This window comes from Lissotriton helveticus, chromosome 6 (assembly GCF_964261635.1).
Source record: "Lissotriton helveticus chromosome 6, aLisHel1.1, whole genome shotgun sequence".
Lineage (NCBI taxonomy): Eukaryota > Metazoa > Chordata > Amphibia > Caudata > Salamandridae > Lissotriton > Lissotriton helveticus.
Window position 1 is genome coordinate 90,634,215 of NC_136067.1, and position 23,403 is coordinate 90,657,617.

Consider the following 23,403-nt stretch of genomic DNA (forward strand, 5'->3'; position numbering starts at 1 on the left):
CACATCAGAGCTTATTTATATGTATTTTTACTCTCGAGATATTGTGTATGCAAAATAAATAATACTTACTTCGTCTGAAGTGGGTACAGCAAAAACAGTGTTTTCGGAGTGTTGTCTACATAATTATTGTATGGTTTCATTTTTTAGTTATATGTTGTGTCTGCTTAAATCACGCAAGAAATATAGCTCCTTGCATAAAAACATTAATTGGTTCAAATGAGTTCCTTGTGAACATGATTACTGCTTAAATATGTATAACTGTGGCTCCAGCTTTGAGCAGTGAGAGAAGGAGGACTTTGCATAGATGCAAAGCAGATCTTTTCAAATGAGCAGATTACACACTAACCGTGGCTGCAGAGAGCGGGTGCCCCAGCAGGACGTAGATGGCAAAGATCACAATAGCAAGGAGAATAGGCAGCCCATCCCAGAGATAGGCGCAGACTGCATCCAGGTACTTGATGGTCTTCAGCATTCGAAGCTCCTTGTCACGAATGGTATTCACCTTGGCAGCAAAGTGCTTCTCCCAAGCATAGAATTTAACCACCTGGATTCCACGTAGGATTTCCGTCATCAGCTGTAAGGCAGGAGTAGGGAGAAGAAATGAGAGTGAAACCAAGGGTTACTTAACATTGCCACAGAGCTGCCATACAGCTCTCACAGGATAAGGAACTTTGGGTTACATTGCTGTGGCTCCGCTGTGATTAGGTGCCTACTATGTGAAATATGAAGGACAGGTTTGTTTGCCAGTTTATCAGAATGGGATGCCTGCTCTGTACATACCAAGCCATACAAGTCTGCTTCGTAGCTGTCACAACATTCATGCCCTGTAAGGATCGTTGGGTCTGGGGCTACAACTAGATAAAGGGGGTAATGAATGGCCCAACTCTCGTAAATCACAATCCTTTTTCTTTGTATACATGAAACCGTACTGCACACATCCACAGATTTTCAATTATCAGCCAGTCACAGACTTACACAATAGTTATACTTCTACAGGACGTCTTACATTTTGCCTTAGATATCGCAACGCTGTTTTATGATTCTGCAAAAACACTCCAAACTGTCGACAAAAAGACATTAGGTGAAACAGCAAAATACAACCATTCACCTTTACTGATTTAAAAAAATTATTGGAGTCTTGATTTAATACAACACAGACATTTCTATTGAATATACATTGATTGTCCTCAAAGAAATTATGGACTTTCTGGGGATCATATATATGGCCCAACTTTCTTGACATGGCCCAAAAATCTTCAAATATGAAATTCTGGCTTTGTGGAGGTGCAGGAATGGGTTCATCTCTTTTGACTGGACACCAAGGAGGCTTACACACCAGTATAAGAAGGAAGACAAGGGCCATGAATGGAGGTTGTCTGCGATTGCTGCTCTACCTCCAGATTGGATACATTTCTTGGATGCCTTGTTGCTTGACTGGGAAGGGAAGAAGATTTGACTACTTACAGGAAGAGCAGGACTTCGACTATCTGGAGGACGGGTCCCAATTCCAAGATGACAACTCAAGGCCTAGCTACTAGCAGGACCCTGTGATGGTATTTCAAAGAATTAAGACACCCCAAAAGTTCCAATTCCAGCTGCTCAGGAGAAGCAGCTACCACCAGGTTGATGAGATGTTCTTTCATTTTTGGAAGTAAAGAATGGTAAGCCTTCTTTGTTCCAGAGTGCTTGCTGATATGGTGAATCCACCTAACATTGTACTGTCCCAGAGAGAGACAGCTGGTTTTAGTGAGCTGATTCACGAAAGTTTTGAACTTGTGTCCAGCCCTTTTAGTTGAAGAGGTACCACTAACTAAAGGTAGGGTGCTCTGAAACATCTATCTGATCAATTACCCGTGGCTACCTGTGATTCCTTGGACTGCTATAGATGCCCCTCTACCAAGGGGGTCCAACCACCAGAAAATATATACTGCGGCTAGTACAAATCTGACTTTTTGGGCAAAGTTGGCCCACTATTTGTCAATCCACGTCTTAAGTTCTAAATGACAAGCAAGGGAAACAACTGGCACCTAGTCTCCAGTAACATGGCCTTTGAAACCTAGTGGTAGTTTCAGGATAGCCATTTTTAAGGCTAGGTTTAAGTTATTGCGGCACATGCCTCCATGAACTTCAGAGCATGCTGCGGTACTTGAGGTGACCAAACCTTTTGTAGCAAACAGTCGCCCACTTCTATCACTGATGCCGCCAACTTCAACCAGCGGCCCCCAACACGGAACACTGCCTGCACAGGCACTGACCAAATTCTTTGACAGCGAAGATAGCAGAAGATCGAAAGATGATGCATCGCGTACACTTTACTACATTGACCAGAGTCCTTAGGGGCGACACCGCTGGTGTGTGAGTAGTGTGTGACCCCACCCCCATTTGCAAATTCTTTGGTGCTTTCACCAAACTCCCCGGAGCAAGTAGTTCAGTTGGTGTGTGGGTCCCTATTCTGCTTGTTCACCTAACAGATTAAATCCTAACATATCCGTTTCATTTCATTTTGGACATTTATAGAGCGCCTGGAAGTACGCCCACCGGCGTGTCCCCGCGCTGTGATAAGTGAGAACTGAAGATCCACCCACCCTCCTAACCGTCTACCTGCTAAACAAAAGGGTCTTGAGTCTTTTCCTAAAAATCAATTCCGATGGCTCCAAGCACAGGCTTAAGGGTAAAGCATTCCAGTACTTGGCCGCCAGATGTCTGAAAGATCTACCCCCCATACGCGCTTTCCTTACTCTTGGTACCGTTAAGAGTCCTGTGCAGGAGGAGCGGAGGTTGCGTGTGGGCTCATACCCGGTCACCAGACTCCTGAGCAACGCAGGAGCCTTGCCATTCAAAATACGATGGCATGTGGAGAGAGATTTAAATTCCACCCGACTGGCAACTGGAAGCCAGTGAAGTGCGTGGAGCGCGGGTTTGGAGGGGGATATCCTGGGGAGCCTCAGCACCAAACGGGCTGCCGCATTCTGCAACACCTGGAGGCGCCTGGTGACCTTACCAGGGGCACCCAGGTATAGTAGGTTGCCATAATCAAGACGGGATGTCACCAGGGCATGCACCAACGCTCTGCGGGCCGCAAGAGGAAGAAGATCTAACACCTTTTTTAAGGTCCTCAGAACGCCGAAGCATACCCCAGCCACACGGCCCACATGTGTGTCAAAGGTCAGGCCAGTGTCCAGCCAGACCCCTAAATTCCTTGCCTCCCGGCAAGGAACTGGCGCCTCGCCCAAGCAAGAAGGCCACCATGCCGACGACCAAGCATCCGGAGTCCCACCCACAATCAGTACCTCGGTCTTGCTACCGTTTAGCTTTAAACAGTTGGCGGACATCCAGGCTGCTAGATCTTTCATGCAGTTCCTGAAATTGTCCGCCGCAAGATCCGGGGTACGTGAGAGGGAGATGGCCAGCTGCGTGTCGTCGGCATAGGACACAACACGTAGACCATATTTCTCCACTATTCCCGCCAAAGGGGCAACATAGAGATTAAACAAGGTGGGGCTCAGGGACGAGCCCTGAGGCACTCCCTGGCCCAACCCGATCTCTCTAGAATAACAATCGCCCAGATGGACCTGAAAGCGTCTGTCAGATAGAAAAGATCCTATCCACCCCAGCGCTGCACCTGAGATTCCACCTTCCTCCAGACACTGTAGCAGAATGGAGTGTGCTACAGTGTCAAATGCAGCGCTGAGGTCTAGCAGGATTAAAGCCATAGTTTGGCCTTCATCCGCACCCTGACGCAAGGCCTCCACCGCCATTAGAAGAGCTGATTCCGTCGAATGACGAGGGCGGAAACCAAACTGAGAGTCGTGGAGCAAACAGGCATCATCCACGTACTTCATCAGCTGGTGATTGGCAATCTTTTCCGCAACCTTTGACATGTAAGGCAGGAGAGAGATGGGACGTAGATTCTCAAATTTGTCAAAGCTGATATTGGCTTTTTTTTGCAGCGGGAGGACAATCGCTTGTTTCCATGCAGCAGGGACAGTCTGAGTCTCATAAGAGGTGTTAAGCAGATGGCGGATGTGTGGTTCGAGAAGATCCAAACTTCCCATCAGCCGTCTGGGAGTAGTGGGGTCCCTAGGTGAGCCAGATCGTATCGATCCGCAAATGCGGATGAGCTCCTCAGTCGGGGGGGTAGTGAAACTGGACAGCCGTTGTTTTCCTAATCCCTTGGTAGTTACCCCAAGCCTGGGGATTTGATCAATCTGGTGTGGAAAGGAGGCGTAGATTGTTGCTACCTTGTTGGCAAAATATTCTGCTATTCGGTCGCAACCCTCCACTGTGCAAAGTTCTTCCGGCACTGCTACAGGTTTCCCTACCGATAACGTTTTGTAGATTAGGAACAGTTCTTTAGTGGAATTTTCAGCTTCCAAGATCCTGGTGCCAAAGTATGACGTCTTGGCTTTCCTAATCAGTCTGTGGTAGGTTCGCCGTTTAACGTTGTATTCTGTTTTAGCAAGCAGCGTAAGGGTTTTTCTCCATTGTCGCTCTGCGCGTTTACACACCACTTTGGCTGCCCGTACCTCCTCATCATACCATGGTGCCGTACCCTGCAACCGACCACCCCCTCTTGATATGCCCAGTGGGGCCACCTGGTCCAAGGCCTCCGTAATGAGCAGGTCCAAGTTGGTATTTAAAGCTTCCACTCCCACTCCCCCTAAATGACCTTTATCCCTGAGGGCCTGATTAAATTTAATTTGGGAGAAGTTCGACCAACGTCGACTATGGTGCCTAGAGGCCGATGGTATCACCGGCCGAGCTCCCTGAATATGGATCTGAAAGGGAACCAAGTGATGATCTGTCCAGGGAATGGGAATAGGGTCGGAGACATCTACCTGTTCCCAATTGGCAAAAATCGGATCCAGGGTATGGCCTAGTTGATGGGTAGGCTGAAGAACTTTCTGCTCAAAATGTAGAGCTTCCATGCTTTGATGGAATTCCCTAGCTACTCTGTCAGTGGGATCATCAAGGTGGAGATTGAGATCACCCAGTACCAGATATTTCTCAACTCGCAGTGCTGCCTCAGTAATACCCTCGAGTAAAAAAGTTTCCGTCAAACATTAACGCAAAATATACAGACACCCTCTGGATTATTTAGGAGGGAGGATTTTCCAATCAAAAAGATTTGAAAGAACAGGGCCAGATAGTGCATTTTAAAGAACAATTTTTAAATAAATTTGGTAAAACGTTATGCACTGTATAAGGACAATTTTGAACTATTCCAGTACTTTGTGCCAAGCAAGCCTAGCACCCCTCACTCCTGGAATGTTGTAGATTTGGCCACCCCAGAGAAACTTTAGGAAAATGGTGGCAAAATGGTAAAAAATGTCTGTAAAGCCACGGACTATACACATAGCTTAGAAAATTTGTTTTAGCTATCTAGATTTCATTCACTTCCTTTGTTCTATTCTGACACTTCCAAGTGCATTTTCAATCATATTTTGAGTGAGAATCTCCTTGAAAGGAACAAGCTAGCTAGCTCAATCTGTTCCGTGTCTAAAATGATTAAAGCATAATATCTACCCACTATTACTTCAGTACAAGTAGCAGAGTTGACAAGGGCTTGTTGTCGTGCAGATGAATTGAATATGACAATTTACACAGACCGGCAATATGTATTTGAATTGGTACATGATTTTGGCCAGTTGTGGTCACAAAGGGGTTTTATAGCACCCTTTGGTACACCCATCAGGGATGGCTCCTATATTCTTGAGCTTTTGGAAGCAATACAACAACTGAGGGAGAATACAATGCTTCAGTGCACAGCCTATAAGGCGGTTGACATAATCGCAATGGGAAACAAATATGCTGACAAAGTGGCAAGTATTGCACACTTGAGAATGAAACTGTAGACCAAACAAGCGGATTGCAGTGCACGAATCAAAACAAAATGAACACAAAGCAAGTACTGCTGAAAAAGCAAATTATGTACAGTGTTTTCTACTACAGTAAATACAGACCACATTAAGCAAAGTGAGGGATCTCCAGGCGGAGGTACCAGCAGAGAATGAAAGACAGAAACCGGAGTTAGCTAGTTGCAGAAAGAATTTTAATAATGTTTGGATTACACCTGAACATCAATATGTTCTTCCTGACTATGTGCTACTTCCCAGGGCCAGACATGTAGGTACTGACTCAATGACCAGGACTTTTAAAATGTAATGATTTAATAACAAATTCAGAGTTTTGCTGAAGAATTATGTCAAAGGTGTGTTATTTGTCGGAGAGATCGCTGGGAAAAAGACCAACAATTTTTTGATTCAGATCAGTAAATCAGCGGGTCCATTACAAGACTTCAAACAGACTTTATTGAGATTCCTGTTTACAATGGTTTTAAATACTTTATTGTGATTGTCTGCTTATTTTTTAAATGGGTTGAGGTGTCTCCAACCTAGAGATGTGACAATATGACAGTTACCACCGACCTGATACAGATCATGGAGTATGCTTTAAAAGTGAGATTCTTAAATTGATTTGTATAGCTCTTCAGACTGAGACAATGTTCCATTGTAGTCGTCATCCTCAAACATTTGGCATTGTAGAGAAGATTATTGGGACCATCAAAAACAAGTTGGCTAAAGCGTGGGCATCCACTAATCTGAAAAGGCCAATTGATCTTTCTTTTATTCTCGTGAGCATTAGAAGTGTCAAAGACAAAAAAACAGGACTCTCGCCCAATGAAATGATAATGGGCAGAGTTTCCTTCAGCAACATTTGTGTCAATACCTGATGCTGTTGCATTATACTAATGCAAAGGTCTTTCTAATGTAGGGAAATCTGTCTCTCGTAAGGTGAATTTGGCAACAGGCCCAACAAAAGAAACTCATTGCCATCCACAGCAACCAAGTGATTAGGGGGCAGATGTATCAACATCTGTGTTTGCGATTCTCAAATAGCGATTTTTTGAGAATCGCTACTTGAGAATTGCAAAATGGGATGTATTTAAAAATTCGCAAATTCTTTTGTGAATTCTTAATATTCCTTAATTGCGATTAGCAAATTGCAAAATCGCAATTAAGGAATACCTTCCCATTACTTTCTATGGGCCAGGAGGCCCATAGGAATGATTGGGAAGTCATTCTCAATTTGCGATTCGCAATTTGAGAATCGCAAATTGAGAATAATTTCAAGAGTGCAAGGGTGTCATAAGAACACCCTAAGGCACCCCTGAAATGAACATGTGTGCGCACATACATGCCCTAAGGGCATGTATGTGCACCACATGGCACCTTTACAAATGCCAAAAAGTGCATTTGTGAACGAAATCGCAAATTACCACCAACTTGAAGTTGGTGGTAATTTGCGATTTCTTAATGAGAAATCGCACAACTTGAATGATTGATACATAGCATTTAGGGAATCGCAATTTGCGATTCCTTAAACGCTTATGCAAAAATAAGGAATCGCAAATTTTGCGATTCCTTAATTTTGCGATGCGATTTTACTTATACATCGGGTTTTGCGAATTTCTAGTCGCAAATGCTGCTTTTATGCGAATTGCAGTGTTTGCGACTAAAAAACGGTTGATATATATGCCACTAGATCTTAGTGTTTTTTATCGCAATGGAAATGGCATACAGAAGATGCTGTAAAAGTGTTGCCATACTTTCAGCAGTAGTTATAGTAATATCCCCAACTGGCACTTGTGGTGCCTTATTTCTCCGGTTAGATATGTTTCCACACAGGTTGAACTGACTACAGTGTTTATTGAAACAGAACATAATACATTGAGATACAAGAAGATTAGTGGTGTACTTGGAGCTATCTGCAAGCTCACCCCTAAATGTTTTGCCTTCACCCCTCCTGTTTTCTGAATTAATTTCTGTCATCATTAACACACTCTGCACTTTACCACTGCTAAGCAGTACTAAGGTGCTTGTGCTCTCCCCTAAAACATGGTCAAATTATATTACATATAGTTCCATAGTATATAATACTAGATGTACCCAGGGCCTGTAAATTAAAAGATCCTAGTGGGTCTGCAGAAAAAAGAAGCAAACAGCCCTGTGCGTCAGAATGACTCTTAGTTCAAAGAAAGAGTTGCTTAGTAACTGTATAATTAAGATATAAATCCCCTAAAATCAATTGTGTATTGGGAGAGACCTTTTTAGCTACAGATATACAAAGACATATACATCATATAGGAAAAATACATAACCAGAACCATTTAGATTATGTTGTTTGAATGTATTGAAATAACTAGACTTTTAGAATATTTACATACAGAATATTAGAGGTTGCTCAAAAGGTGCAAAGTGAAAAGTGCTCGTGCAGTGTTGCAAGTGACCAAATTTGATAAAGTACACAAGATACAAATTAAAAAGCACTGCAGCAATCTCCAGCAAAACGCCTGTCTTAAGTGGTTTGGTGCACTAAGTGGGCCTGCAGCACTCACTGTGCCACACACTAAATTAGTACAATTTAACATATCAAAATAAACCTTTTGCCAGGCTTATACCTTGCCCTTTAGTACATCTAAGTCATCCCGAAAGGAGGCACTAAAAAGCACAATGAGCATTGTTTTTAAAAAGTAGGACGTGAATTCTTGGTAGTGAAAAACTCATAAATTCGTTTTTCACTACTGTAAGGAATACCTCTGCCATATGATAACATGGGGTTAACATATTACATTTAATAAGTGTAATTTAAAATTCTTTTCAGTGGTAAAGTCATATTTTAAGTCACAATTGTGAAAATGCAACTTTTAGAAAGTTGGCACTTTCTTGTACTGCCCGTTTGGTGCCTGCTGCCGGTGCCCTGAGTCACATGCCTTATTGGAGCCTTGGCAGGGAAAGGAAGGAACTTTCCAGAAGCTGATGTGAGGGTAGAATCCACTAGGTGGGTTGCAGTGGTCCCTAATAGGATGGGGAGCACACAGTGTTGTTTAAATGCCCCTCACACACCAACAGGCCCCTTGGTGTCATGCTTCATCATTGGGGCCTTCGCACCCCTCTACGGGATGCGGCGTGCTGCGACTAAACGACTACGTAGGAGCACCTAATAGTGAGCTATGTGAGGGTGTGTATTGAGTGATGTGAGTGAGGTGAGGTGAAAAAAGTGAATAAAAAATACCTGGCACTAAGGATAAAAGAGAAATTTAATCCGTCCTTGGCTGGTATTATTAAAAAAGTGCAAAGACTGGTTGAAAGAATACGTACTAGGGTATATCAACCAACAACAGTGTCAACATGTTTCGGAGCACAAGGCTCCTTCTTCAGGACGAGGATATGCACTATTATCCTCACCTTACTCACATGAAATGGGAAAGTGTTCAAAAAAACTATTTAATAAAAATACAATGTGCAATATACCTATCAATGTTATTAATGTCGGTATGCACGTTGCGCCCAATTGGCGTTTAAACAAATCTGAAAAAGAAAGACATAATAAATATACTAGTCGGATGTCCAGGAACATAATCAACATGCTAGTCGAATGTCCGGGAACATGAGGAAAAAGGATTACTTTCGTAGTAAAGGTGAGTAAACAGAACTCAACTGTGGCTCTGGTACCTTGTGAGAGAAAGACACTTATAGGGGGACACACAGTCCTAAACACATACACACATACATACATGCAATCTCCCTGATGTAAATGGGAATAAAAAGAATGGTTTTAGCGATGGTGCAGGCTTACTTAGGTTCACAATTCGGAAGGCCTCATAAGCCTAAGCGTAGTATTGGGGGTATCACTCCTCGTTGCCCAGTAAACAACCTAAAAGATAGTAAATGGCTGTATTATGGGAGGTGACGTAGAGAATAAATAAAACAAGGTTACTGATCTGTGAGATGCATCCTCCGTCTCAACTCGCCCTACTCACGATGACTGCAAGGAACGATCGCCTGCCTTCCCCTCAACGCTGCTCCGCTGAAAGTGAGCCGTTAAGGCAAAGGCTCGCTTTTTATACTCTGTGGTCTGGTTAATTAGTTGGAGTAAATTGGATAATCACTAGCGGAAAGGAGCCCATATAAGGTAAAAGTACTCGTTTCCTTTCCGGAATGCGCTGGGCATGGTCGCGCTGGCTCTGCGGTAGTGAATCACTGGACGCGCATGTGCAGACCCAGTATTCCGAACTCAAGAGCTGCGCATGCGTCAAGCCCGAACGGCTAGCGCATGCGCAAACGAGTAATCCTACAATGTCAAGTGCTGATGATCGGGGAAAAACAGCAGTGTTTGTTTTTCTATCTCCCTCAATCGGTGATCATATTTAGCAACGTTCCATATGGGAGGACAGAGTAGAGGTGAATTCAATCCGAAAGGGATTTTTAGGTGTAACGTTTGTGGTGGTTCAATCGAGGTAGTCAAGTAAACCATAACTTTTACCATCATTAAGGGGAGGTATAACGCAAGGGTACAGTAGGCCTCAAAAAATGTCACCAATTTACATAAGCGCTCATCATGCCATTAAGACCATGAAAGTTCTGGTAGACAGAAAAAAGGTGCAATATTGGATGTTATTACGTCACTCATCATACCATTCATGCAGTATTTCAAAAGTTAACGTAATTGGCTCCAGGGAATTGAATCATTCAGCCCTGTGATGTCAGTGCCCAGACGGAACACCCAGCGCTGTTCCTTTTCCAACAGACCTGTGTCTGAGGGAAGTTGTTCGATCACTGTCCATTGTAATTCATTAACACCGTGTTGAAGTTCCAGGAAATGAGCTGACATTTTTGTAGTCGCCTTTTTACATCTAACGTTGCTCTTATGCTCATTAATCCTGACTTTAACTTGCCTCGTGGTCATTCCCACATACTCCTTGCCGCAGGGGCATGTGATCAAATAGACCACATTTTTGCTATTACAGTTTGTGAACGTCCGTTGTTGCCAGCTCGTCCCATTGGTGAAGGAAAGGGTCTGACTCTTTTTCGTGAGATGACAGCAGTTGCAATTGCCACAAGGATGGTGGCCCTTTATCCCTTGTAGTCTTGCTTGCTCCACTTTCTCTGGCTGTGGTCTTGTGTGGACTAGAATATCTTTCAGATTCCTGCCACGTCTGTGGGCGAACATTGGTTTCTCAAGGGATAGTGTGCCACATGTGAGTGTGCGCCAATGTCTATTCACCAGTTTCGTCAATTGGTTGGTAACCGGGCTGTAGGTGGTTACACAGACCGTTCTGTTCATCTGGTTATCATTTGTGGGTTTGTCTTCCAGGAGGGCCTCACGATTGTTATTTCTAGCTCTTTTCATAGCCTTCTGAATAACAGGGTTGGGATACTTCCTTTCTCTCAGCTTAGTGCAGAGGTCTTTTGCTTGACTTTTATATTTCGCCAGGTCGCTGCAATTCCGACGCAGGCGGAGAAACTGTCCGTATGACCCATTTGACCCTGAGTCCTAAATGCTACTGAGCCTGGATGTGGAGAGTCTCTATACGAGCCTCCCTCATGATGAGACACTTGTGATTATTGAAGAAGTACTCCACTCCACCCATTGGAAATACCAAACCCCTAGAGGGGTTGTGATGGAGTGCATCTCTTTAGCTCTCACCAAAAACTTTTTGAATACGAGGGAACTCTGTATTGGCAAAGCCATGGGACCAGCATGGGTAGCACCTTTGCTCCAAGCCTGGCAGGACTCTATGTCCATCATTTGGAGTCCTCCAAAATCCTCCATCCCAATAATCCCTACAGAACAAGGATACACACGTGGCGACGTTATATTGACGACGTCCTGGTGATTTGGGAGGGGGACGAGAATTCCATCACAGAGTTCATGCAATGGCTAAACAATCAGAACACTTTCCTCAAGTTCACCCACCAGATGTCAAACAGGTCTATGGTTTTCTTGGACCTCAACATCTACTATGAGGCGGGGTTTCTTAAGACAGAGACCCATTTCAAACCAACGGCCAGAAACTGTCTCCTCAGGTTTGACAGCTTCCATCCGCGTCACCTGAGGGAGAACCTTCCATACGGACAGTTCCTCCGCCTGCGTCGGAATTGCAGCGACCTGGCGAAATATAAAAGTCAAGCAAAAGACCTCTGCACTAAGCTGAGAGAAAGGAAGTATCCCAACCCTGTTATTCAGAAGGCTATGAAAAGAGCTAGAAATAACAATCGTGAGGCCCTCCTGGAAGACAAACCCACAAATGATAACCAGATGAACAGAACGGTCTGTGTAACCACCTACAGCCCGGTTACCAACCAATTGACGAAACTGGTGAATAGACATTGGCGCACACTCACATGTGGCACACTATCCCTTGAGAAACCAATGTTCGCCCACAGACGTGGCAGGAATCTGAAAGATATTCTAGTCCACACAAGACCACAGCCAGAGAAAGTGGAGCAAACAAGACTACAAGGGATAAAGGGCCACCATCCTTGTGGCAATTGCAACTGCTGTCATCTCACGAAAAAGAGTCAGACCCTTTCCTTCACCAATGGGACGAGCTGGCAACAACGGACGTTCACAAACTGTAATAGCAAAAATGTGGTCTATTTGATCACATGCCCCTGCGGCAAGGAGTATGTGGGAATGACCACGAGGCAAGTTAAAGTCAGGATTAATGAGCATAAGAGCAACGTTAGATGTAAAAAGGCGACCACAAAAATGTCAGCTCATTTCCTGGAACTTCAACACGGTGTTAATGAATTACAATGGACAGTGATCGAACAACTTCCCTCAGACACAGGTCTGTTGGAAAAGGAACAGCGCTGGGTGTTCCGTCTGGGCACTGACATCACAGGGCTGAATGATTCAATTCCCTGGAGCCAATTACGTTAACTTTTGAAATACTGCATGAATGGTATGATGAGTGACGTAATAACATCCAATATTGCACCTTTTTTCTGTCTACCAGAACTTTCATGGTCTTAATGGCATGATGAGCGCTTATGTAAATTGGTGACATTTTTTGAGGCCTACTGTACCCTTGCGTTATACCTTCCCTTAATGATGGTAAAAGTTATGGTTTACTTGACTACCTCGATTGAACCACCACAAACGTTACACCTAAAAATCCCTTTCGGATTGAATTCACCTCTACTCTGTCCTCCCATATGGAACGTTGCTAAATATGATCACCGATTGAGGGAGATAGAAAAACAAACACTGCTGTTTTTCCCCGATCATCAGCACTTGACATTGTAGGATTACTCGTTTGCACATGCGCTAGCCGTTCGGGCTTGACGCATGCGCAGCTCTTGAGTTCGGAATACTGGGTCTGCACATGCGCGTCCAGTGATTCACTACCGCAGAGCCAGCGCGACCATGCCCAGCGCATTCCGGAAAGGAAACGAGTACTTTTACCTTATATGGGCTCCTTTCCGCTAGTGATTATCCAATTTACTCCAACTAATTAACCAGACCACAGAGTATAAAAAGCGAGCCTTTGCCTTAACGGCTCACTTTCAGCGGAGCAGCGTTGAGGGGAAGGCAGGCGATCGTTCCTTGCAGTCATCGTGAGTAGGGCGAGTTGAGACGGAGGATGCATCTCACAGATCAGTAACCTTGTTTTATTTATTCTCTACGTCACCTCCCATAATACAGCCATTTACTATCTTTTAGGTTGTTTACTGGGCAACGAGGAGTGATACCCCCAATACTACGCTTAGGCTCATGAGGCCTTCCGAATTTTGAACCTAAGTAAGCCTGCACCATCGCTAAAACCATTCTTTTTATTCCCATTTACATCAGGGAGATTGCATGTATGTATGTGTGTATGTGTTTAGGACTGTGTGTCCCCCTATAAGTGTCTTTCTCTCACAAGGTACCAGAGCCACAGTTGAGTTCTGTTTACTCACCTTTACTACGAAAGTAATCCTTTTTCCTCATGTTCCCGGACATCCGACTAGCATGTTGATTATGTTCCTGGACATCCGACTAGTATATTTATTATGTCTTTCTTTTTCAGATTTGTTTAAACGCCAATTGGGCGCAACGTGCATACCGACATTAATAACATTGATAGGTATATTACACATTGTATTTTTATTAAATAGTTTTTTTGAACACTTTCACATTTCATGTGAGTAAGGTGAGGATAATAGTGCATATCCTCGTCCTGAAGAAGGAGCCTTGTGCTCCGAAACATGTTGACACTGTTGTTGGTTGATATACCCTAGTACGTATTCTTTCAACCAGTCTTTGCACTTTTTTAATAATACCAGCCAAGGACGGAATAAATTTCTCTTTTATCCTTAGTGCCAGGTATTTTTTATTCACTTTTTTCACCTCACCTCACTCACATCACTCAATACACACCCTCACATAGCTCACTATTAGGTGCTCCTACGTAGTCGTTTAGTCGCAGCACGCCACATCCCGTAGAGGGGTGCGAAGGCCCCAATGATGAAGCATGACACCAAGGGGCCTGTTGGTGTGTGAGGGGCATTTAAACAACACTGTGTGCTCCCCATCCTATTAGGGACCACTGCAACCCACCTAGTGGATTCTACTTTGTTCATTCATGATGCCTAGGGAGACTGGATCCACTTTTCTCTCTCTCCCCCCTTTTGTTACATTTCTGCTGATGTGAGGGTAGCCTAGAAGATTCTCCGACTTCAAACTGGCAGGAGGTATAAGTATTGAACCCTCAGAACAACTCCTCAGTACAATCCTGGACCTGCGGGGACTTCAGAAGGTATGCCTTGTACCCCAAGAGGACTGACCTGCTGCTTGAGGTTTGCCTTGTACCTCGGAGGAATGGCCTGCTGTTTGAAGCCTGCCTCATTGCTAGAAGTCAGGACAACCAGAGTGATTTCAAGGGCTAGCTGTGTGAGCTACAGGGACACTACAAGCTCCAGAGACCATAAAACCCTCGGCCTGGCCTCTTCTGGGGTGAGCCTAACCCCCCCACATCCCCAAGTGGTGCCACTCTAGTCCTTGCCTCTTGGAATCTTTGATGTGGTGTTAAAGGTTCTGCCCCTGCTTAACCCTAAAAGGTGGGAAATTGTTTACCAATAAAGTGGCCCAAGAACAGACAGAAGACTAGGACCTACCTGCTTGCTGAGCCGCCCAAAGTGAATCCCCAAGTCATCCTGACTTTGTGGTGGCGCCCGCTACATTCCTCTCCCCAGCAGCAAATCATGTTCACTTGGACCTCTCTGTGAATGTATCGAGTCTCATTGAGCCCTTGCCAGCTACAGCCTTTAGCTTCATCCAACTGGAGATTGGAATTAGTCACTTTTTTAATGTAAAAACAAAGGTAGAAGTCTTCACCGCAACAGCAAGCAGCTACCCGATTACACCTCCTCCTCAGAGACCACCAACTGCCTTCCTCACTGAACTTTACCGTCTCAGTAACGTTTCTTCAAAATTTATTTGAATCTAAAAAGTAAGCCGAGTCTGTATCTAATCCCCTTCACATTGCCGAACCTCACTCTATCGCATTCAGCCTTAACTTTTGATTTTGTCCCGGTCTTGTGTTACCAGATACCTGCGATAGGCGCTATGATTGTTAAGGAGCTGTTTTACACTAAAGACGTTAACAATTTATAGCTCTGGTTCTACTGATTGGAGTTAATTCGGTTTGGGGTCATTTTATTAATTAAAAATGATCCTAATTTTCTAAGTTAGTTTGGTATTTTCGCTTTGTTACTGTTTGCACGCTGCATACATACTTTACACTTTGCCTCTGAGTTAAGCCAGACTTCTTTTGTGCCAAGCTACCAGAAGGTTAGGCACAGGTAAACTTAATGACTTTTGTGGTTGTTACTTGAGTATTCTACCCCCTCAATCAATAACCCAATTTCTTGCAAATAGTGGTTTAAGGACAACATCTACACAAAAATATTAGGTGAATAATGAAGTTAAGAATTGCCTGGTGTGTACTTTGCTTCCCTCTTCTGCAGGTGAAGGAGCAACGTATCTACTGCTACTGATCTCCTACATCATCACTTGTAATGTTTTTGTTAGTATATTTAATAAGCAGAAGTTTCCGTCGCCATACTTGTCAGATTTCAGCACTTTGCTGAAGGATCTTCCTGTTTCTGAAGTTGCTAGAATTAGGGCAACCTATTGTAGATTTTTTAATGCAGTAGCACAATCTAACCCCGATACTAAACCAAAAAAAAATGTATGTGTGTTCTTTAAGTGGAGAAGAATATAAAGTATTTAGAGAATTTGGGGCCACATGTACAAAGGAAATATTTTGCGAGTTCCTAATAGCGACTCGCAATTAGGAACTCACAAAATACGATGCACAACAGTGTGTCAGACACTGTTTGCAATTCCCAGTGGGTCGCAATTGACCTGCCTCATCAATGAGGCAGGTTGCAACTTGCTACCCATTGGAAATGGGTTGTAATCACAGGGATGGTGGCCTGCTAGGGTTAGCAGGTCGCCATGATTGTGATTGCTTTTTAAATAAAGCTGTTTTTTAATGCAGCCCTCCCCCCCCCCTAAAAAACAGGATGCAGTAAAAAAAAAAAAAAATTATTTCATTTTCTTTTATTAAGAGTAGGCAGTGGTCTATGGACCTTCACAGAGTCGGCAAAAAATCAATGTTTTGCGACTGCATTCCGGAAGCTGAACATTCATACGTATCCCTGGCACTCGCTATTAGAAAGGGACACCCTTGAAATGCCCCTTCCTAATACCAACTCGCAAGGCCTATTTTGCATGTCAGTAATCTCTTGTGTGTGCCCTAGTCTAGTCCAAGAAGGTGGGAAAATCTGGGATCCAGTCACCAATTTCCCTACACTTGGGCACAGACACTGGAATCTGTGAGCCCAGTTGCCACTTAGCTCAAATATGGGGAGTGTAGCTGGTGAGGGTGTCGATTCACCCTTGGCGGTACGGTAGTGAGATTGCCTGTATCTCAAAACAACGCAACAACGCTCACTATTTTCCAATGGTGGGGTGCCCACTAAACTGCAGTACCAGAAAGGTCAGGAATAAGCTGCTTAAGTGACTAATGGTGAATTAATTATCCCGAACAGTTTGGCATAGAAAAGTAACCTTGGGCCAGACAAGTTTCCGCAAGACCCCTAGAGCAAAATGTGTTCCCTTCTCAGAGGTACAGGTAAAAAGCCCTGTCACCTTTTATTGATTATGCTGCCACCTCTGCCACACAGAGCCTGGGCCAAGGGGATGGTAGTCTCACTCACAAAGAGGGGTATGCCTTGGTGCCCTCTCGACATCAGAGTCTGGCTGCTAGGGTCTTCGAATTTAGCAAACAGGTGAACCTTCTATGGGCTTTTATAATTGTCAACCTCACTGGGGGTAAACTCATTGAGCTGCCCCTGACAAGGTCAGGGGGACTCCGCTTCCCAAAGCCAAGCAGAAGACGTTTGTTCTACCAAGGAGCTGAATCAAGTACCTTAGGTTTGTTCAGTCTCCGAATCGTGACCCTTCCAGCCTTCGCCTCTCAGGAAAATCTTTCACCTGCGTACAATTCATGCATCACACAACCATCTCCATGACTGTAAATTAGTTGCACTTGCTTTTCATAAGCAATTGCATACAATAAAAAAACAATCATCTCTATGATTTTAATACACTTGCACTGACTTCCCATAAACCAACACTCAAATATTTTTGAGGAACATACAAAGAGATGTTTGTTCTCAACAAATCTTCTTTTATTACCAGCAAGTCTGAAGATACTATCCTACTTTTCAGTTTTGTTCATCTAGCAGAACCTTGCTCAAGGTGCACTCCTTTCCTAAGCAGACCCGTTCCTTTTAAAATTCTGTAACTTACCATCCAAATAAATCACTGTTTGACCTGCCAGCCTTGAGGTCTTCCCCCAAACCTTTTGCTTTCACCACTCCTTGCTGAATTTGTTTTTGTTGGCCTTAGGACTCTGTCTACTTTACCACTGCTAACCAGTGCTAAAGTGCTGATGCTCACTCCCTAAAACATGGTAAAATTGGCTTATACATGACTGGCACATTTAATTTGCTTTTAAGTCCTCAGTAAAGTGGTATACCATATACCGGGTCCTATAAATTGAATGCTACTAGTAGGCCTGCAAAGAAAAAAAAACTAGTGGGCCTGCAGCACGTATTGTGCCATCCACTTCAGTAGGTCTTTAAAACATGTCTCAGGCCTGCCATTGCAGCCTGCTAGCCGTATTAAACCGCCAATTCGACTCTGAAAAATAACCCCTTTGCAAAGCCTAAAATTCCCTTTGTAATACATATAATTCACCTCTAAGGTAGGCCTAAACTGCCCCTAATGCAGGGTGCCTTGTAATTAAACGTTTTACATGTCCTGGTAGTATAAATCTCCCAAATTTCTTTTTCACTACTGTGAGATCTACCTCTCCCATAAGATAAGATTGGATTCCCTTATTGCATGTAAAAAGTGCCACCTTTTGACTGGAAGAAGGTAGGAAAATCATGTTTGGTGTGTGAGAAATTATAACGTAAAGTCCTCTTTAATGGTAAAGTTGGATTTTTAAGTCACAATTTGGAAAGGCCACTTTTGAAAGTTAACATTTTCATGCCCTATTTTGATGCCTTCAGTCTGTTTTTGGGTTGCATGACTAGATGTGAGTGGCAACTGGGCTTTGTATATTCCTCTCCGACAGCATAGAATAGAGGGATTCTGTGTGCCTGGATGGGCGATTTCATGCAGGATGAGAGAGGTTGGCGCTGGGCACAGCCCCACTTGCAAATCAATAGTTTTTATACCACAAAGGATTTCGTACTAGTATATTATGCCTGTAACCAGGCTGGAGCGGGGGCACGAAGGCAGGAAATTCCAAACACTTCTGAAAGGGGGCTCAGAGAATGTTCTCATACTTCAAAGGCACCAGGTATAAAAAGTGGACCCTAGGACCCCCTCTTCAGATCACTTCTGAACCTGTGGAAAACACAGAAGAAGGAATTTTCTGCTCTAAGGACTGCCCTGCCGCCTGAGCAAAAAGGACTGAACCTGCACCTTAAATCCATGACCACAAGAGTGACTCCAAAGGCTAGTTGGCTGGACTCCTGATCAGAACCTCAGGGACAGAAAAGGCTACAACCATCTTGAATCCTGAATTTGGACTCTGCCCGCTGTGAGTCCTACCCCCTTCCCCAAGTAGTGCCCTCCCAGTCCTGCACCTTCTGAATTGGAGATAAATGTGCTCTGCCAGCCCAGCTGTGGGCACTACCAGAGCCAACCTACAGCAAAGACCACTGCATTGAGGTGAATATCCATCAACAGAAAGCAGCCATCTCTGTCCCAGTGGTTGGCACCTTACTTCCTCTTACGCTCTTGGAATCATTGCAGCGGCAGGCGACACAACTTCCTTCAGCTGTCTGTCGGGCTGAACACTCCATCTCCTTCAATTACTAGGGTGCACATTCCCAGATATTGAAGAAAAGAAAGGCAAGTGGCCGCTTGTTAAAGATCAAGCGGGGCATGCCACGCTTGTTTCAAAAACATATCTTCGTAAAAAATACTGTTGGGCTAGCCGCGCAAATAAAAAGAAAGGCACACAGCTGCCATTATTGAAGATAAACCGCCGCATGCTGCGCTGCTTAAAAATCATACAAATATACCATATAGATGTCAGCCGTGAAGTGAGGAGGGAGTATGTTTAAAAGATAAAACGTGGCTTTGATGATTGGGCACCACACTCTGCCAGGAAAACCTGAGAAAGTGTGGTGTGCAGCAGCTAGGAAAAAGTAATTAAGAAAATAGTGCTCACAAACTCGAAATAACACTTACAAACTGACAGGAGAAGCAGACGGGGAACAAGCATAGGTAAATACAGGGAAATATGCCACAGCCAATGGAAATGGAGGAAAAGTAAGTGGTAAGCACAGGAACCAATGAAAAGCCAGAAAAGAGAAGTGGCGGTATGTGAGTCCTTTTTAAGGTTACATTAAAAACAACAGATTTCACAAGCACACTGCAAGCGCTGTGCAGACGAAACCTGAAAAGCTCAAAGGCCCAATCCGAGCTAAAACTAAAGCCAAGAGTCATAAAGTACACAAGGTTACACAGCAGAGACATGTCGCTGCAGACACCCAAGGTCCAGTGAAACCCCTTGCCATTGTCTCCCAATCAACATGTGGACCCACATGTGAAGACATGGCATCTTGTTTCTCTAACCAAGATCTTATGGATCTTTTTTATAAAAAAACTAAAGTCTCTTAGAGAAGTAATCAAGCAGGAACTCGCCCCCTTACTGTCAAGTCTAGATGATATGGTGCCATAAATAATGGTCTTAAAATGTATGTTAGAAGAAAGACAGGGGACAGGTAATACGAACACTGTGGACCCACTTCTGTCCAACATAATCCCAGGGGTAAATGTGCAACAGCTTGAGAGCTAGGGTATAATGGGGAACCCAGGTAGGGAGATGGAATCGGCATATGCTTCCATAGCCTCCCAGGTACCTAACCAACCACTAGGCTTACCAATTGTATTAAATGACAAACCATGATTACAAAGGAAAGTTAATGGGAAGGACCAAGGCCCCGCAAAGGGTCATCTCCAAGTATCTCCTCAGTATACCCCTTACACGATTATATTAAAGGATGTACCAGTGCTTTTAAACGAAAAATGGGAGGATTACAGAGCACGGAAAAACCAGATGATGCATTGGATGAAAATATATTCTGGACGGATGGGAGACCTGACATGGGAGATGGTGCACATAAAGAGGACACCATGGTTGGGAGTACACCAAAAAGAGGCTGCAGGGGACTGCATTATACTAGATTTCAGAAGACCATGCATTGTTGAGCAATTACTGCAACGCCTGTCTCAAAAGTCTCCTTGTATGAGTAAAATAGAAGCCCTCCTATTAGGTTATTTTTAAAGCCCTCCTAGACATAGCAGATCTAAGACCTTAGTACCAGATTTCTGGAATGGAAGTGTCACTCAGTCACGGGAAAGACACTGGGAGTGGTATCAGGCCCAGAACTGTAAGCCCCATTTTAATATTGATACAACAAACAGATATGTCCAGTTAACCTAGTTAGATGACCAAGACTGGCATGAGGAGGTTAGAGAGCAAGTTAGTAGGTAAAAGGGACCAGAGCCACAGGATCCCTATGGTCATACAAGGGATAGGCGGGGGTCTCTATTACTATAGGCAAAATGAATGAGCATTTAATAGTTCAGTCCTGGAACCTGGTGTGTGTAAAACCTAAATTAAATAATGTGGATTGGCTAAACATTTTAAAGTCTGGCCACCTGATATGTTTGCAGGAATCTTGGTTCAGGGAATAATTTCACATAGATGTATTCACCTCCATCCTAATACGGGCCACTTCCTTAGTTAACTGGTGGGCTAAATGGGGCTTGCCAATACTTATTTCAAGCTTATCGCCTATTGTTGTCAAGAAACCTTCAAATAAATACCCCTATTATCATCATTTGGCTTCCTTGATAATAGACTAAATGTATGAGGTAATTTTAGTGCCCTTTTCCGACAATGTTTTTGACAATACATGTAATATAATTATTGTAGCATTTGTAAAGGAACTGGAAGCATTTGCAAATAAGATGGGCTCCAATCAAATGTATCTTTGGGTTTGAGATGTAAACATGAGTAAATGTCAGAATACTAATAGCACAGTTTGTAGCTTTGTAGGTTGTTATGTGACTTAACAACTGCACAAACCCCGCGATTCCTATAAGGACTCATTAAACAAACTCATATACAAACTAAATTCAGAACTGATAGAGCAGGAAATTGGAGAAAATGGCTTTGTGGTGCCTGCTTTTTTATGGAAATGGGCATACTTCCACCGTTGACCACATAATGATCAAAGTTGAAAGTACAGTGCTTAGTGATCCTGCTGTGCTAAATCTCACCCTAAACATCGCCCCTAACAAACTAGAGGTATTGGCAATAGCGCTCCCTATTAAACATGTTAGGAGAAATGGGGTTACTATAAAATGGGCTGGAGTACACTAGCCAAAAATGCTTGAAACCATTTTTATGGAACAATGAGAAGCCTTTGTCACTTGTACAGATTTTTTAAGTAGTTTCGGACAACCTGAGGAGAAATCGCTGATCCCCAGAGGTCTCCGGACCACAGTTTGGGAACCACTGCCTTAGAATAACTAATTACTGTTCCCATGAGGCACAGGGTCAAGACTGATTTGCATATGGCCAGGTCTAAACTGGGGTGACTTGGTGAGCAAAAGAATGATGGATTTAACCCAGATCACTTGATTGGGGGTGAATGCTTTGATTTGTTCATCATTCTTTTGCTCACCATGCCACCCCAGTTTAGATTTGCATATGGCTAGGTCCATACTGGAATGGCATGGTGAGCAAAATAACTATGGATTTAGGCCCAATTATCTGTACTGAGGTGAATGTATGACATTGTTCTGCATTCTATCCATCAATTGTTCTTTTTGCATATGTCACCCCGAGTGGGACGGGTATGCCCAGACGTGGGTCCCGTGCTCTCCGTGACACTGGAGTCAAGCTATCCTGGCTGATGAGGGCTGAAAGCCGGAAACCGGTCCTAGGATGCTTGTTTCTAGTCCAGGGAAGACCTGGTTTGGCAGTCCGGGCTGTACTGTTCCCATTGGGCGCAGGGTCAAGACTGATTTGCATATGGCTGGGTCTAAACTGGAATGGCATGGTGAGCAAAATAACTATGGATTTAGGCCCAATTATCTGTACTGAGGTGAATGTATGAAATTGTTCTGCATTCTGTCCTTCAATTGTTCTTTTTGCATTAGAATATTCCCCTGGATCCAAGAATTTTGCATGAGCAGTTCCCCTGCGCAGCGGTAAGTGGCGTCATCCACGCCAGAAATGACACGTGCAGTATCTATATAGGCACCACCTCAGCATGCTGAGGTCAGTTATTTCGCGTCAGTCAGCACAGATCCAGAGAAAAGCCACCCCCATTCACTTTTTGACTGACATTCTTTCGACCCTTTGTCGAATATTTTTGAGAAATTGTCTCGTGGTGTGGAAGGGATGTCCACAAAGAAAGCTGATTTCAAGCCTTGTGGCACCTGTCATCGCCATATGTCGGTAACAGATCCACACCTCGTCTGCCTTTGTTGTCTCAAGCGCGACCATGACACCAAGACCTGCGTCGACTGTCACGCCATGCACCTCAAGGCCTTGAGGGAGCAGTCCCTCAAGCTCCTTGCTGCTCAATGAATGACGCCACGATGGTCCCTATCCTGGTTGAGAGGAAGGTCCCGGGATTGGTTGCCGAGCCATTCCAAGTGATCGGTGTCGCAGTAGAAGTCATCCGGGAGTTTGGGTAAGTCCCACAAGCATAAAAAGAACAGGAAGTTGAAGAGGACTTCACCCAATCCGTCAAAGTAATCCAACGAGACAAGAGAACATCTGCCAGATTCCAGTTGATCCTGTAACAGGGCCGTCTCCGCACCTCCCTGAGTTCCTGGAGCCGGTGCCACCCCCTACCCAACTCCATGAGTTGTATGAGACCATACACCTCATATCTGGGAGGCTCGTCCCCGCAGTCGCACCATCAGGCACCATGGGTTCGGGAGGGGCCCCTACTGGTTTTA

At 44.1% G+C, this 23,403-nt stretch overlaps 1 protein-coding gene across 1 annotated transcript in view; it reads right to left on the bottom strand.

The window, feature by feature from the left end:
* LOC144762269 (ATP-binding cassette sub-family C member 10-like) overlaps positions 1-23,403 on the bottom strand; it is a 392,992-nt gene that overhangs the window by 327,647 nt on the left and 41,942 nt on the right. Inside the window, exon 4 of the mRNA XM_078647410.1 lies at positions 347-574. Within this exon, the coding sequence (XP_078503536.1) occupies positions 347-574 (228 nt within the window). The remainder of the gene's footprint in view (positions 1-346; positions 575-23,403) is intronic.